Source organism: Hyperoodon ampullatus (genome assembly GCF_949752795.1).
Source record: "Hyperoodon ampullatus genome assembly, chromosome: 15".
Taxonomy (NCBI): Eukaryota; Metazoa; Chordata; class Mammalia; order Artiodactyla; family Ziphiidae; genus Hyperoodon; species Hyperoodon ampullatus.
Genome location: NC_136928.1, coordinates 29,100,609 through 29,114,760, shown reverse-complemented (window position 1 = coordinate 29,114,760; position 14,152 = coordinate 29,100,609). Strand labels below are relative to the sequence as shown.

Below are 14,152 nucleotides of genomic sequence, written 5' to 3'. Positions count from 1 at the left end.
AAATAATTATTTTTAAAAATACCAAGTAAAAAAAAGTTAAATTGAAATACAATAGAAGAGAAAGTAGTAGATACAGACACATATATGATTTTCTTTCCTGGAGAAAAGAAAACCAAAAGTTTAAAGGTAGGCGAGACCAGGGATAAAAGGATTTCTCTTTAGCACTGTTTTTCTCATCAAAAGAATTTTAAGGTGCCTTTTATAAATTTATTTAGTTTGGGCTGCCTTTGGTCTTTGCTGTGCACGGGCTTTCTCTAGTTGTGGCGAGCGGGGACTACTCTTTGTTGCTGTGCGCAGGCTTCTCATTGCAGTGGCTTCTCCTGTTGCGGAGCACAGGCTCTAGGCGTGCAGGCTTCAGTAGTTGTGGCACGCAGGCTCTAGAGCGCAGGCTCAGTAGTTGTGGCGCATGGGCTTAGTTGCTCCGCGGCATGTGGGATCTTCCCGGACCAAGGCTCGAACCCGTGTCCCCTGAGTTGGCAGGCGGATTCCCAACCACTGCACCACCAGGGAAGCCCCAAGGTGCCTTTTAACACACATTATGACTCAGGATTAATACCAATTAGATGAGTGAATTCTACGTTTTTTCTATACACTAAGGTCTGATGGATGGGCATTGCCACAATACAAGAAAAACATGAATCATGACCTTTAAAATTAAGTTAAAAACACTTTCACAGTATCAAAGTCTATTATTTTTTTTATCCAATTTCCCATTTTAATTGTAATAACTGAATTTCTAGTTTAGCCAATCAACTGATACCACATATAAAACAAACAATTCTGATGCCTCAATACACTTTAAAACAAGAGCCCACATATAGTTGTCATCTGCTTTAGACATGATTAGTACCATTCTCTTCTTTCTTTACTTACTAAAACAAACTTCGTGGCCAAAACGGATTCATTACAAATTTACTAAAACCCCTATGAATTTAGACTGTATAAACCAATTTAAGAGTTCCTGGAAGTAATGGGTTTAAATAATGTATCATGGACAACCTCAAAGAAAAGAAAAAAAAGAAAGTTAACTAAATAAAATACCCTTACATCCATAATCATTTTGCAGTTTTTACAAGGTCCAATCTGGCTAAAGAGCTGGAGAATTAAAGCTTCTGTCACATCTCGGGAAAGGTTACCGACATATCTGAAACACAAAGAAAAACAATTCATCATTTTAAATTTGCTTCTTTTGCATCAGTTCCTAAAGTTGATTACTGGAGAGTGAATATGGGGAATAGGTAGACCTTTGGGATCTACTATTTGGGAACTTTTTAAAAGTTTGTGAAAACTTCAAAATCTCTTTCAAAACATATGGAAGATATGTTACTTGCAAATATATTAATGAGACACTGTTAGTAGAGGGGAAGCTAGTGTGTGTGTGTTTTTATTCAAGGTTGTACAAATAAAACCTGTTGCTTGTTTCTAAGTTTCTAGGCTTACCTTAGGAAGATATGCCCAAAATCTCTCAAATGAATCACTAAATATGTAGAACATTTTATACAATCAATCCTGGAAAGCTTTGCAATTATTTCTACTTCTACAGTATTACTGAGAACATTAAATTTTCTTCAATTTTTAATTCACATGATTTCCCTAAAACTGTCCAACTTAGGTATACTTCGGCTTACACAGTAAACATATTTTTGAAAAATCATGGATAAATCACTTATCAGGTGTTGTACATGCTCACAAAAGAATCGGAAACCTTTCAATGAGAAACCTTCCACTGATCAGTGATAGTAGAAAGGGAGTAGAAAGAGTCCAGGAGAGACTTTTAACAGATAATATGAAGTGGTGACTAACAAACTTAATTAGTGTAAATAATGTATTATAAGACCACATGACTGGGATGATTCTTACTTTTTCTGGGGGAAGGGGGATGATCCTTATTTAAAGGGTTTATAAATAAATTTTCAAAATGGGATTTTAAAATGAGATCACCTCCAGACATGTTAGAGTTAGAGGTTTATTACTTCTGAAATCAGAGAATGCTGTCTCCCAACAACTGTAGTTTCTCATTCTTCTGCTAAGAATCCTTCAGGGAATGTGATGAAAGGTATGGACTCTCTCCCCAGAAAAATAAACATCTATACATGCCAGAAAGTGTGGATTCAATTCCTTCCCTCAATTTACCCATTCAACAGAATATTGAATGCTTACTGTGAAGGCACAGGTATAGGTTAAAATGGCAAAGGGAGAAGTGCTGAATCTTAAGGAACAATGAACAATTCCTTATAGAAAAATGCTAGTCAATAAATGTAGACAGAGAGCATTAAATTAGCAATGTGTAAGCCCGACTGAAAAATTGACTCAGGCATGAACCGTTAATGGATATAAAACTATTAGGTGAAAGGTTGGTAAGAAAATGGATATTTGCAGGGTGCCTAAGTTATCACTAGATCACTTAACAACTGCAAAGGGAAAACCCACCTTAAAAGTGAGAGCTTTTGGCCACTTTGACCCAGTGTTCAAACTTTAAATCATTTTATGGATAAACAATGAGACACTGTATGTACAGTATGAATTATATAATATCATCTATGAAGTATTCAAATCAGAAAGATCTAATTGAATCTAGCTAAGCTTAAATTTAGATCTAAGTTTACAGGATATTGGGCATATAAAACAATTACACAAATCCAGAAGTGGGATATTATATAAGGCGACTTATTTGATTATCTTCAAAAGATTATTGTCCTAAAAAAAAGTAAAAAGAGGGGAAGACTGTGTTTGATTAAGAGGGACTTAAAAGACACTGACAACCTAATACAATGAATAATCCTTGACTGAATTCTAGATTAGGGTCGGCGGGGGGCAATAGCTGTTTCTTACAGAATTCTAACTAATAAATGTAGAAGAAGTGAGAGAGATCACCATTAAAATACCTTAGTAATAATCGCTACTGACAAGAATTCTTTGATACACCTCCCTCTCTGAAGTGAAGCTTAATTTCCCTCTCCTTGAGGGTCGGCTACTCTTAGTGACTCAATTCTAACTGACAGAGTATGTCGAGAAAAACAGTAGTCACTGTACAGTGGAGAAACAGTACCCTTCAAAAGTGCCACAGTAATGAAAGATATCTCCTTACATATTACAGGATAGAGACATGACAACTGAACACAATGTGGTATCTTGGATTAGATCCTGGAATAGAAAAAGGACATTAGTGGCGTGGGGAAATGGTAATAAAACTTGCAGTTAACAGTACTGTACCCATGTTAATTTCTTAGTTGTGATAACTATATCATGGTTATATAAGTAAGATGTTAACATTAAGAGAAGCTGGGTGAAGGTCAAATGAGAACTCTGTACTATCTCTGCAACTCTTCTGTATCTATTCTTACCTGACTCTTGTGCCTATAAGAAATCCTAAGGATTGCGTATGTCTAAATGAAAAAAATGGCTCTTCTGAAAATTTAATTCTAACATCTGCTTTGCTAAAGGTAGATAATCTAGCGACAAGCTGAACAGTATTTAGGGAACCCGGAGTCTATCATTTACTCTTTGCAAGACTTTAAGCTGTTCTCAGAAATATTTTCTAAGTGATTTACGTAGTTTGAAGATAGCTAATAATAATAATAAAACATACTTTAAAAAGCACTAAGGTCTGTATTGCCTTTATATTTGTTTATTTAATGTGGTCTGCTGTATACTATATGTTCCAGGAGGCTTTATCAATTAACTCTACACACAGCTGTTTAGAGAAAGTCTCTTCAGAGGAAGTTACACAACAACTTGCTCTCAACCTTCCACACCATTACAATAAACTACAAGTAACATATATACTTGTAGTTCATTCCCATTTTTATATAAAAATGTTTCTTTAGTTGTCCCATACTTTGTCACATACTATTCTGTTTCTGAAGTGAAAGGATTTCCTCTTAACAGCATGGATTTAAGTTACCTGTGTAACAGATTTTTTTTTCTTTTAGGCTGCCAAATATCTTCCTGCTTTTAGAGAAATCCTCACCCTGTGGCAAAGCCTGACTCCTCTTCAGAAGATGACAAGGCTAAATATGGTTATATAGTCTCCCTTGCATGTGATCTGGGCTAGCTCAATTACACATACCAGTCCTGAACACAGAAGACAAAGACAGGCGTGAAAGAAGCAGAGACTGAAGAGAATCCACTTTGGTGGCAAACAGCCCCATGCCTAGTGAAAGTGGAAGCTGTAGTATCAGGTCCTCAGTAGGTGTGGCAGTAGTATCCTTTCTGGGATGATCTGTGGCTTGATTAGGACTGTAGGCCTGACAGTTAGCTGTCTCTCTTTCCTGAACATTTTCTAAGCCAGGTTCCATAACCTTCCTGCAGATTCTGGGAGTGTCCAATATCTTTTTAAACAAATTCCTTTTATGCCTGAATGTTTTGCAGCTTGCGTTTAAGAAAATTCTGAGTGATACAAAAATTGATACTGGAGCAGTTGTAAGCCAAGATTCTCTGTCACAATGTCAACTGGACTATTAAACAATAATGTAAATTTCTTACATTTATGTAGTTTTAATTTTTCAAGATGCTTTTTATTCAAGAGCATTAAAATATCCCTTTCTATGTGTTCCATGAACTTTTTGTTAACAGCATAGACTTAAGTATCCCATATTGACATTTATTATATCACCTCTGAGATCATGTACCAATCTTGTGCAGAACTGGAAAGTAAACATCCTCCTTGGGCAACTGGATAAAATATGAGTATAAACTGTGTATTAGTTAACAATGCTGACTCAATGTAGTCTCCTTAATATGAAAATTATATTGCCGTTACACAAGAGAACGCCCCTATTCTTAGATGTATTTAGCTCCTAAGTGTCATGATGTCTTCTCAAATGGTTCAGCAAATTTGGCTAACTATTAGCAATTGGTAAAGCCACATGAAAGTTATCTAAGTCTACAACGTACTATTTTTGCTACTTTTCCATAGGTTTTAAATTTTTCAAAATAAAAAGCTTCCTGAGGGACTTCCTTGGTGGTCCAGTGGGTAAGACTCCATGTTCCCAGTGCAGGCGCCCTGGGTTCGATCCCTGGTCGAGGAACTAGATCCCACGTGCGTCCGCAACTAAGAAATCTACATGCTACAACAAAGATCCCATGTACAGTAAAAATAAAAAATAAAAAAATCTAAAAAAAAAAAAAAAAAAAGCTTCCTGAGAAAATTCAATGGAAAAAGTCATCAATGCTAGTGAAAACTTGACAGTTCTGGGATAGGATTTCATGTCAATTTAATATATATTTTTAAAGCTGATACTAAGTTCAAACAGTTATAACATCGGAATCCAAAACATTTTAAATATTCATTTATATTAGTACAGCTCTAGAAAATTTAAGCTACAAAGAAAAATTTACAAGGCAGAATGCTGTATTGGGTTTGTTATGAGCCACAATCATTGTATAAAAATGCAGACTTTGATATGAGGCCTCTGAAAATCTGAGTGAAAAACATGAATACGTTTTAATCTAATGATAAATTTCGTTGAGTAGAGATTTTTAGTTTCATTCATACTATATCTCTACTATCTAGAACCCTGGCTGGAATATTTAAGTGCTCTATAAATATTTGTCAAAGAGGTAACTGTACTCTCTCAGAATTACCTTTGAACATTTGCAATTTGCTAGGGAATTAACCCATTTTGCCTGAGTCACTCTAGTTCAGGGGGAAAAGGTGTATGTCTCCTACTAATTATGAAATTATGACAAGAGTATATTATACATCACAGGGAATACAGTCAATATTTTATAAAGTAACTATAAATGGAGTATAACCTTTAAGAATTGTGAATCACTATACTGTACACCTGTAACTTATATAATATTGTACATCAACTATATTCAATTTAAAAAAAGAAATTATGTATGACAGTAAATGCTTGTTGTACATAATACAAATACTATAGACCAGCACCATAACCTTACTATTATTTAACAACTGTCTGCTCTTCACAAAGGACACTCTGTTGCGTGATAGCTGAAACCCTCGTATTTTATCAGCTAGCACCTACTTCACTTGGAGATCAGACCACATGCAGCCAGCCATCTCTTGGTACTCCCAGGGGATTGGTTCCTGGACCTGCCCCCTCCCATGGTTACCAAAACCCATGGATGCTCAGGTTTCTTACAACTGGCCCACCATATCTGAGGGTTCCACTGCAGTGGATACAGAGGGTCAACTGTACATAAACCAGTCTGAACAAAAGTATCTAACACTATCCATGTTAGTGTTAGATATCCATGTTAGAGATATCCGTGCTCTCAGGACAGTTCTCGTTTTAAATTATATTTTACAACAAACTAACATTCTAGATGGCTGATAATTGCGTTTGCAAATTAAAGTTATTGCTGACTTCACTCTCACATTCAACATCTAAACCACTGGCAATTCCCATAGCTCTATTTTCAAAACATTTCCAGAATCAAACCACTTCTCACAATACGGTTGACCGTTGAACAACAAGGGTTTGAACTGCGTGGGTCCACTTATACACATGGAATTTTTTCACTAAATATGTACTACATGATCCACGGTTGGTTGAATCCACAGAAGCAGAGGTCTGACTGACTGTAAAAGTTATACATGGATTTTTGACGGCTTGAGGGCTGGAGCTCCTAATCCTTGCATTGTCCAAGGGTCAACTGTATATTTCCAGAGTACTGATGACAAGAAATTGAATACTGGCAGTCTCTAACAAGGCACTGCTGAACACTCATTTGTGGCAAAGGAAGGCACTTCCTCTGAGCCATTCAGGTACACAGGCAATACTGAAATCAGACGGTATCTTACCCTCAAGAATGAGTAAAATCTTGATTCACTGCTTGAAACTGTACCAGTTTTTAAAACAAATTTATTGATCACTTACCATGGACCAGACATTGCTAAGAACATATTAAAAGCCTCTGACTCCCAAGGTTATTCAAACAAACATTTTATATTAAAAAGAAAAACACTGCTGGGAAAAATGAGGGATGAGCACCTACTCATATTTAATCAAGATTGGTCTGACTGGAAGAATGGGAGTTTTGGTTGAGAAAGGCAGAAGCGAGGGAGGGGATAATAGGAAATGTTAAAGCATGGACTACTTTGGGGAAAAGATTCTTGGATGGGGTGTTCTAGTAAAGCATACAAGGCAAAATTAGTCATAAATGTAAGTGTCAAGAGTTGAGGACAGTAGAGTTGCAGGATGATGAACAAAAGGGTATATGACTTGGGATGAGTTACTTTAATTCTAAGCTTAGCTTTTCCTCAGCTGTAAAATGGACCCATTTACTGCAGAATTCTGATGAGGATTACACAAGCTCATAAAGCACTTAACAGAGAACACATGGCAAACGATAAGTATTCAATAAATAAATAATAAATAAATAATAAATTAAAAAAAAAAAACTTCATTAATTCTCCTGCAATGGTTGGTCCCCTGTCCCCAAGCTAGTACTGCTTGCTTTTGTAGACTGGCCTAGGAAAGCTTAAGTTGTCTTCATTATTTGATATTCCCAAATCAACGTACTAAAAAAGGTTAAGTTCTCAGATTATTTTTGGCAGTTTCTGAAATTAAAAATTTCAAAATAAGAATCTTAAAGACATTATAAAAGATGAGCAGTTCTTAATCCAATATGCTGCTGGCTATCATACGTCTAGCGAAGAGGCAAGAGGGAAAAAAGGTTTCCATAAACTCTATGGGGCTAATGATTTTTTAGGGAGTATTCATCTACAGATACAATCTTGCAAAAGGCCAAAGTCATGCGTTAATTGCTGCATCCTATTAAAAAGACATATAATGTAACAGATTATGAGATAAACTATCAAAAAAGTTTACCTATTCATTAAGAAAACAAGTGTAACTATATTTCTCATATAGATTACAAAACGGAAACTATTTTGTTGGCGAAAAAAATAATTGATTACGTTGTACTTCATAACAACTGCGATATCCAGAGAGTTGCAAAAAAGAAACCTGAGTGTATTTTTATTGCCTTGAGTTCTCAAACTGCCAGTATTCTAAGAATAAAAACAAAAAAGCTACGTCAAAAACTCATCGGGCTTTTTCTTCTTTTCGAGAAAAGCAACAAAGGCAGGATCACCTCAGCGGATAATATTTCGAAAAAAACAAAGGAGAGGGGGCGGGGAGAGCAACACGACAAAGAAAAGATCCCAAACTAAGATCACTTAACACTAAGTCTAACAATTCTCAGAGGTGACTAAATATGTTAAGGTACTTATCAATTGTTGCTTCATTAAAAACTCCCCGCTCCTTCAACGACATGTCAATCAGAAAAGTAGCAAGCGACGATAAAAATGCATCATATCCACTTCCCCTCCGTTGATATATACCTCCGGGGGAGAGTTCCATTTTTAAAAAGCAGTTTCAAGATCCTTAAGGGGTCCGATTTGGGGCTTTTTGATCGGGGGAGGGGGTGCCACAGAAGGAAAGCCACAGAGAAGTTCAAGAAAAAACATTTGGCTTTTTTCCAGTTGGCAACTGCGAGAATAAAGTTTAAGTCCCTGAAAATCAGTGTAAGCATTTTCAAGACAAAAATTCTTATCAACGGAAGTCAATGAAAGGAAGAGTTTCTAGAGAAAATCAAAGTAAAATGAAAGGGAGACGGCTGTAAAAATCAAAAGAGGTTAATCGAGAAGCGGGGGAGGGGGAGGGGGGGAGAGAAGAAGAGCGTAGAACAAAAAGGCTAGCCGAGTTCTAAAAACAGGTTTGAATGAAAATCTTTTCTCCACGCCTAAGACCACAGAGGGCCCGGGACGAAGCCAAACGCCACGCTGTTGGGTAGTTACGGTGCAGGGACTAATTTAGAGGGCTGAGCCCCGTCTCCGTCCATCTCGTCTCCTCACAGCCCGGGTCTCGGTCCCTAGGCATCCCCGAGCGCTAGGGAGAGGAACCATGATATCGCGGCGTCCGCGGGGAACAATAGGCTGGGGAGCGGCGCAGAGCCGAAGCTTTGCTCCGGGACCAACACCATCCCGCCCCCCTCATCGCTGCCCCAGACTCACAGAGTCTTAGGCATTTCGTCCTCCATGGCTGCTGCTGTCGCGGCGGCGCCTCCGGGTCCAGCTCTCTACCCTTTACTACCTCACAAATCCTTTGAGCTGCTATGTCTGTGAAATAGCTAGGTTTCTCGGCCGACCGGAGGTTACTCCGCCCCCTGCTTCGGCGGCAATTACACTAAACCACCCGGCCCAGAGCGAACAATGAAGCCCCAACACAAGATGGCGGCGAGCCGGGAGCCCTGGAGCAGCCAGCGAAGTGACCCGGGCCGCGCAGGCGCAGGAGAATCTTGCACTTTCAACCTCCTGGCCGCCAGGCTGCACCTCAGTCCTTATAGTCACTCGTTGCGCAGCCGCTCTTCCAGCGACGCTCGGGGATGTCTCAGACTGCGCAGGCGTAAAGGTTAACTAGTTCATGACCTGAGTAAACTTTTTTGAATTCCACTCCAGATTCGAATGTGTCAACAGTAATTTACAGTGAAATATAGATCTTCATGGAAATGAAAAATTGTGTTTCCAGAAGAAGAAAGATTATAAAAGTTATTTAAGGCAAGGGATAAAAAGCTGAATGCGCCGCCCGGGAATCGAACCCGGGTCGCAAGAATGGGAATCTTGCATGATACCACTACACCAGCGGCGCTTACGATACACTGTATTGCTGAAATGCCTGAGGATTACGTACAAGCAAACGTTTATTCCCGGAAGACTTGTTTATTTATTTAAAAATAAAAGTTTATTGAGAGTCCATATAATCTGTTACTTTTCATATAAGAAATGATTTCTTTTCTCTCATTCCGATACAGTTGAATGGATGTTCCTGCTTTTTCTGTACGGAAAAAAATCTCATTAAAAAAAATTTTTTTTTAACTTAAAAGAGTTTCAAGGGACTTCCCTGGAGGTGCAGTGGCGGGACTCGGCGCTTCCACTGCAGGGGGCTTGGGTTCCATCCCTGATCAGGGAAATAAAACCCGCAAGCCACACAGCGCGGCTAAAAAACAAAAAGTTTCATTAAGACTTTGTCTTCTTCATATATACACTACCAAATGTAAAACCGATAGCTAGTGGGAAGCAGCCGAATAGCACAGGGAGATGAGCTCGGTGCTTTGTGACCACCTAGAGGGATGGGATAGGGAAGGTGGGAGGGAGGGAGAAGCAAGAGGGAAGAGATATGGGGATATATGTATAGCTGATTCACTTTATTATAAAGCAGAAAGTAACACACCATTGTAAAGCAATTATACTCCAATAAAGATGTTTAAAAAAAAAGAATTTGTCTTCTTGGTATTAACCAAATTTTTGAGAGCCTGGAATGTATTTCTAGATCTTAGCGGAATTTTTCTTTATATTTGAATTTCCTTGGTATATTTAATGTATACTGGAAAATATTTAAGAAATAGTTATTTAATGCAAATAGGTCCCAAGAATTCTAAAACCAACTGACTCAGAATATATACAAATTTCAGCCCTCTTCCAGGGAAGCAGAAAAATTAGGGCTCTGAAATGTACTTCAGTATACTCATTATGTATTTTGTATTGCATTTTATAAGTTATGTAAAAGTTTTTAAACATTGAGAAATGTACATGCCCCAAAATGTGGTGTTTTCTTTGGATTAGTTCCTTTAGACTTCGATACTTTTGGATAACCATTTTTAGAATTGTCTTTAGAATCTGGTGCACATTCTTGGGATTTTATTCAAAGATATCAAATATTAGTCTTTTGGGGATGAATAAGACAAATGTTAATAGTGGATAATATTTTTAAGCAACTTTTTGAGATGTAATTCACATAACATACATTTCTTCCATTTAAAATGTACAGTTTGGGAGTTCCCTGGTTGCCTAATGGTTAGAATTCTGGGCTTTCATTACCATAGCCTGGGTTCAACCCCTGGTCACAGAATTGAAATCCCCCAAGCTGGCAGCCAAAAAGAAAAAAAAAAAAAAAAAAAAAAAGGAAAAAAATGTATAAAGATAGAATGTACAGTTCAGTGTTTTTTTTAGTGTAATCAGAGAGATGTGCAACCATCTCTATAATCAATGTTAGAACATTTTCACCGCCGAAAAAATGAAACCCTTACCAATTAGAAGTCACTTCCTATTCCCCATTCCACCCCCCGCCACAGCCCACTAATCTTTTGTCTCTATAGATTTGTCTATTCTGGACATTATATTGTCCACGAAAAATTTGATTAGTAGTCAACCTAAGAAAGAAATAGAGAATTTTATTTGAGCCAACCTGAGGATTATAGCCTGGGAGACAATCTTTCAGAAATCTCTGAGGACTTTTCTGTCCATTAGAAGTTAATGCACAGGGCCTCCCGAGGCTGCTGGCAGTCAGGTGAGCTCCGGTCTGTCTGCTCTGCGGCAGGGAGGCCGCCGGATCAGCGAACCAAACCAATGCTGGGTGTGGAGGTGGTGCCTCAGCGTTCTCTGGGAAACGAGCAATGGGAATTTGCACTGGTCTCTTCTAAGCCATCACCTCATCTTTAACCTGGCTCAGGATGGGATCAAACTATCAGAGACTTAAGGTGATCGAAATGTATGACTTGACTAAAGTAAAGTTAAAATATTGTCGTGTGCATTTCAATTTTCAAGCCATAGCTCCCACCATTGAGCAGACTGACCAGTCTTTCGATGCAACCCATCCTGGAGTGTACAACTCCACTGAGCAGCTCTTCCACCTCAACTTCACAGGACTGTCTTTCTCTTTTCAGCCAGATTCATGGACCAAGGCTCCCAAGTACGAACCCAGTTTTGTCCATGGTCTGGCTTCTCTCCAGACAACCCATGAAGTAATTGTGAAACGAATGCACTTCTACAGTGGAAACAGCCTACAGGATACCAAGGTTCCCATGATGCCTCTGAACTGTTTCCTGGGCAATGTGTGTGCTGAGAGTATAGAGGTTCTTTGAGATGGAACTGGACCCTCAGGTTTATGAATTTGCTTACTTGCCACAGGTTGCGGACCCAGCGTATTAGCAGATGCCAAGATGCGGGTACTTGAATTCTTAGTGTTTTTTGGCAGTTCCTGCCAAGATGTTCTTAGCATGCTTAGCTCTCCACACAAGGTCTTCTACAAGTCAGAAGACAAAATGAAGATTCATTCTCCTTCTCCTGATAAGCAAGTTCCATCCAAGTGCAATGACTACTTTTTTAACTACTTCAGTCTTGGAGTGGACATCGTCTTTGACGCGAATACACTCAAAGTGAAGAACTTTGTCCTACACACCAATTACCCTGGACATTATAATTTTAACATTTATCACCACTGTGAGTTCAAGAGCCCACTAACTGTAAAGAGAGAAAACGCAGATGGTCAGACAGAAACATGCATGACCTACAGCAAGGGGGGCAACATCCAAGAGCTTCTGGGCCATCCTGTGGAGAAGCCTGTTGCCCTGCACAGGTCTTCCTCCCCAGACAACACCAACCCATTTGGCTCCACATTCTGCTTTGGTCTTCAGCGGATGATCTTTGAGGTCATGCAGAACAACCACATTGCCTCGGTGATCATTTATGGCCCTCCCAGGCCTGGTGCACACCTGAGGGCCACGGGGCTCCACTAGGATCCTCACCACCCATGCCCCTCTGCCCCATGGAACTGTGCATCGCCTCCTATTCAGCAGGCCACCCTGTGGGTTTTCTTGGACACCTTGTCAGTGTGAAGGGCTGTTGTGGTATTTTGGGCTGGAGCTCAGGCTGTGTGCTCTGCCATGGAGTGAGAGGCCCAGATATTCCTCTGTCCATTCTCAGCCTGCTGGTGCCAACAGGGGACACAGACTGCAAAGAGAAGCACAAATTCTGAGCCTTGATTCCTGGACCCAGGAGCTCTTGGCTAACATGTAAGGGGAGAGTGTTCTGTCTCCCCTGACCCACACACATTGGGAAAACTTGGGGCTCTTTCTGTGGCTGAGGACCCAGGCACCCAGGAAAAGGACAAGGTCCTGCCTTTGGCCCAAAATTGCCACATGACCCTTAAGGCAAGGAGGTAGCATGTCCATAGTACTTGGTTGCAACTTTTGTACTATATCCATTTTAGTTATTGGATGAGCTGGCTGTGGTCAAGGTGGCCCACCTGCCCGTCCCTGTTTCTTTCATGCATGCACTCCCTGCCAGGCCCAGTAGGCACACCCAACTGGTTGAAACACAACTTTCTCCCATCAAGGTACGTGCCCAGGCCTGGTTCCCACCTCTCTTGGAGCCAGGCTCCAAGGCTGCCTGTTCCCCTACTCTGCCCCAACCTGGCTGGCAGGGCTGCATGTTTCCATCCTGTTTGCCTCTTATTTAATGTCAGAGCTGTAGCCAGAGACAACTTCCTCCTTTTTTGTGTTTCAGCATTCTGCTCTGCACTGTGGGCTTGACTCCCTTTCCCCGACTCTGGGCAGTGTCTGCTGGCCAGGCCCATTCATAGCTCAAGTCCTCTGGGGCTCAAGGAGGGCTGGGCTGCTCAGTCTCTTTGTGGAATTTGCTAAGGAAAGTAGTATATGTGCTTTAAAAATATTAATCCTTTTGAAAAGAATTGAGAAAAGAAATGTATAATTTTATTCCATTTTTAATTATTTTCATTTAGCAACTTGTGATACATAGATGACAATTTTGTGAGTTTTTCAAATGTGTGTACAGATTTTTGTAAGTACAGCTCTTTTGTAATTAACTCATGTACAGCCTCATCTTGTATAGTTTAACAGTGAATTTGCGGGGCACCTGCCTTGGGCTCCTGTGTAGTGCCTAGGCCCACAGCCAGGCTTGTGTGGCATTCCCATGACTTTGTGACTGATTGGTGTCTTCCCATGTGGACTGTGGCCTGGCCAGAGACCGCCCTCCCACAACCCACTGTGGGGTAGCCAGGACTGTTCCCATCCTCTTAGAATGGGAGAACCTTCCTCATGCCCTTCCTGTACCCCTCCTCCAATAAAGACCTATGCCCTTAGCAACAGCTCACCATGTGCTGTTGCTGGGATGTTTGTACTTTAAAAAAATAAATAAATAAAAGAGAATGCACAGTTATATACATTTTGAAGACAAAGAGTTATATATCAAAAGATGTATTGACAGTTTACATAGTCCAGATCTGCATGTACAAGGCAAGTAGTGAGTCATCTTGATTAAGGATTAAGAAAGGAATGTGGGGATTCCCTGGCGGTCCAGTGGTTAGGACTCGGCACTTTC

The 14,152-nt window shown here is 39.8% G+C and overlaps 1 protein-coding gene and 1 pseudogene across 13 annotated transcripts in view; one reads left to right on the top strand and one right to left on the bottom strand.

The window, feature by feature from the left end:
- TIA1 (TIA1 cytotoxic granule associated RNA binding protein) overlaps positions 1–9,015 on the bottom strand; it is a gene marked incomplete at both ends in the record, with an annotated part of 58,240 nt that extends 49,225 nt beyond the window's left edge. For 9 of the 12 annotated variants that reach the window (XM_079721058.1, XM_079721057.1, XM_079721062.1 and 6 more), the window contains 2 exons: positions 1,048–1,144; positions 8,990–9,015. In XM_079721058.1, coding sequence (XP_079577184.1) covers positions 1,048–1,144; positions 8,990–9,015 — 123 coding nt within the window. Of the gene's footprint in view, positions 1–1,041; positions 1,145–8,989 lie in introns of all 12 variants that reach the window. The other 3 variants (XM_079721055.1, XM_079721059.1, XM_079721053.1) reach the window with 1 other exon arrangement.
- Positions 9,016–11,380: 2,365 nt separating this feature from the next.
- On the top strand, positions 11,381–12,549 carry LOC307064192 (phagosome assembly factor 1-like; annotated as a pseudogene). Its single transcript has one exon. The product of its transcript is annotated as a phagosome assembly factor 1-like (transcript).
- Positions 12,550–14,152: the final 1,603 nt, after the last annotated feature.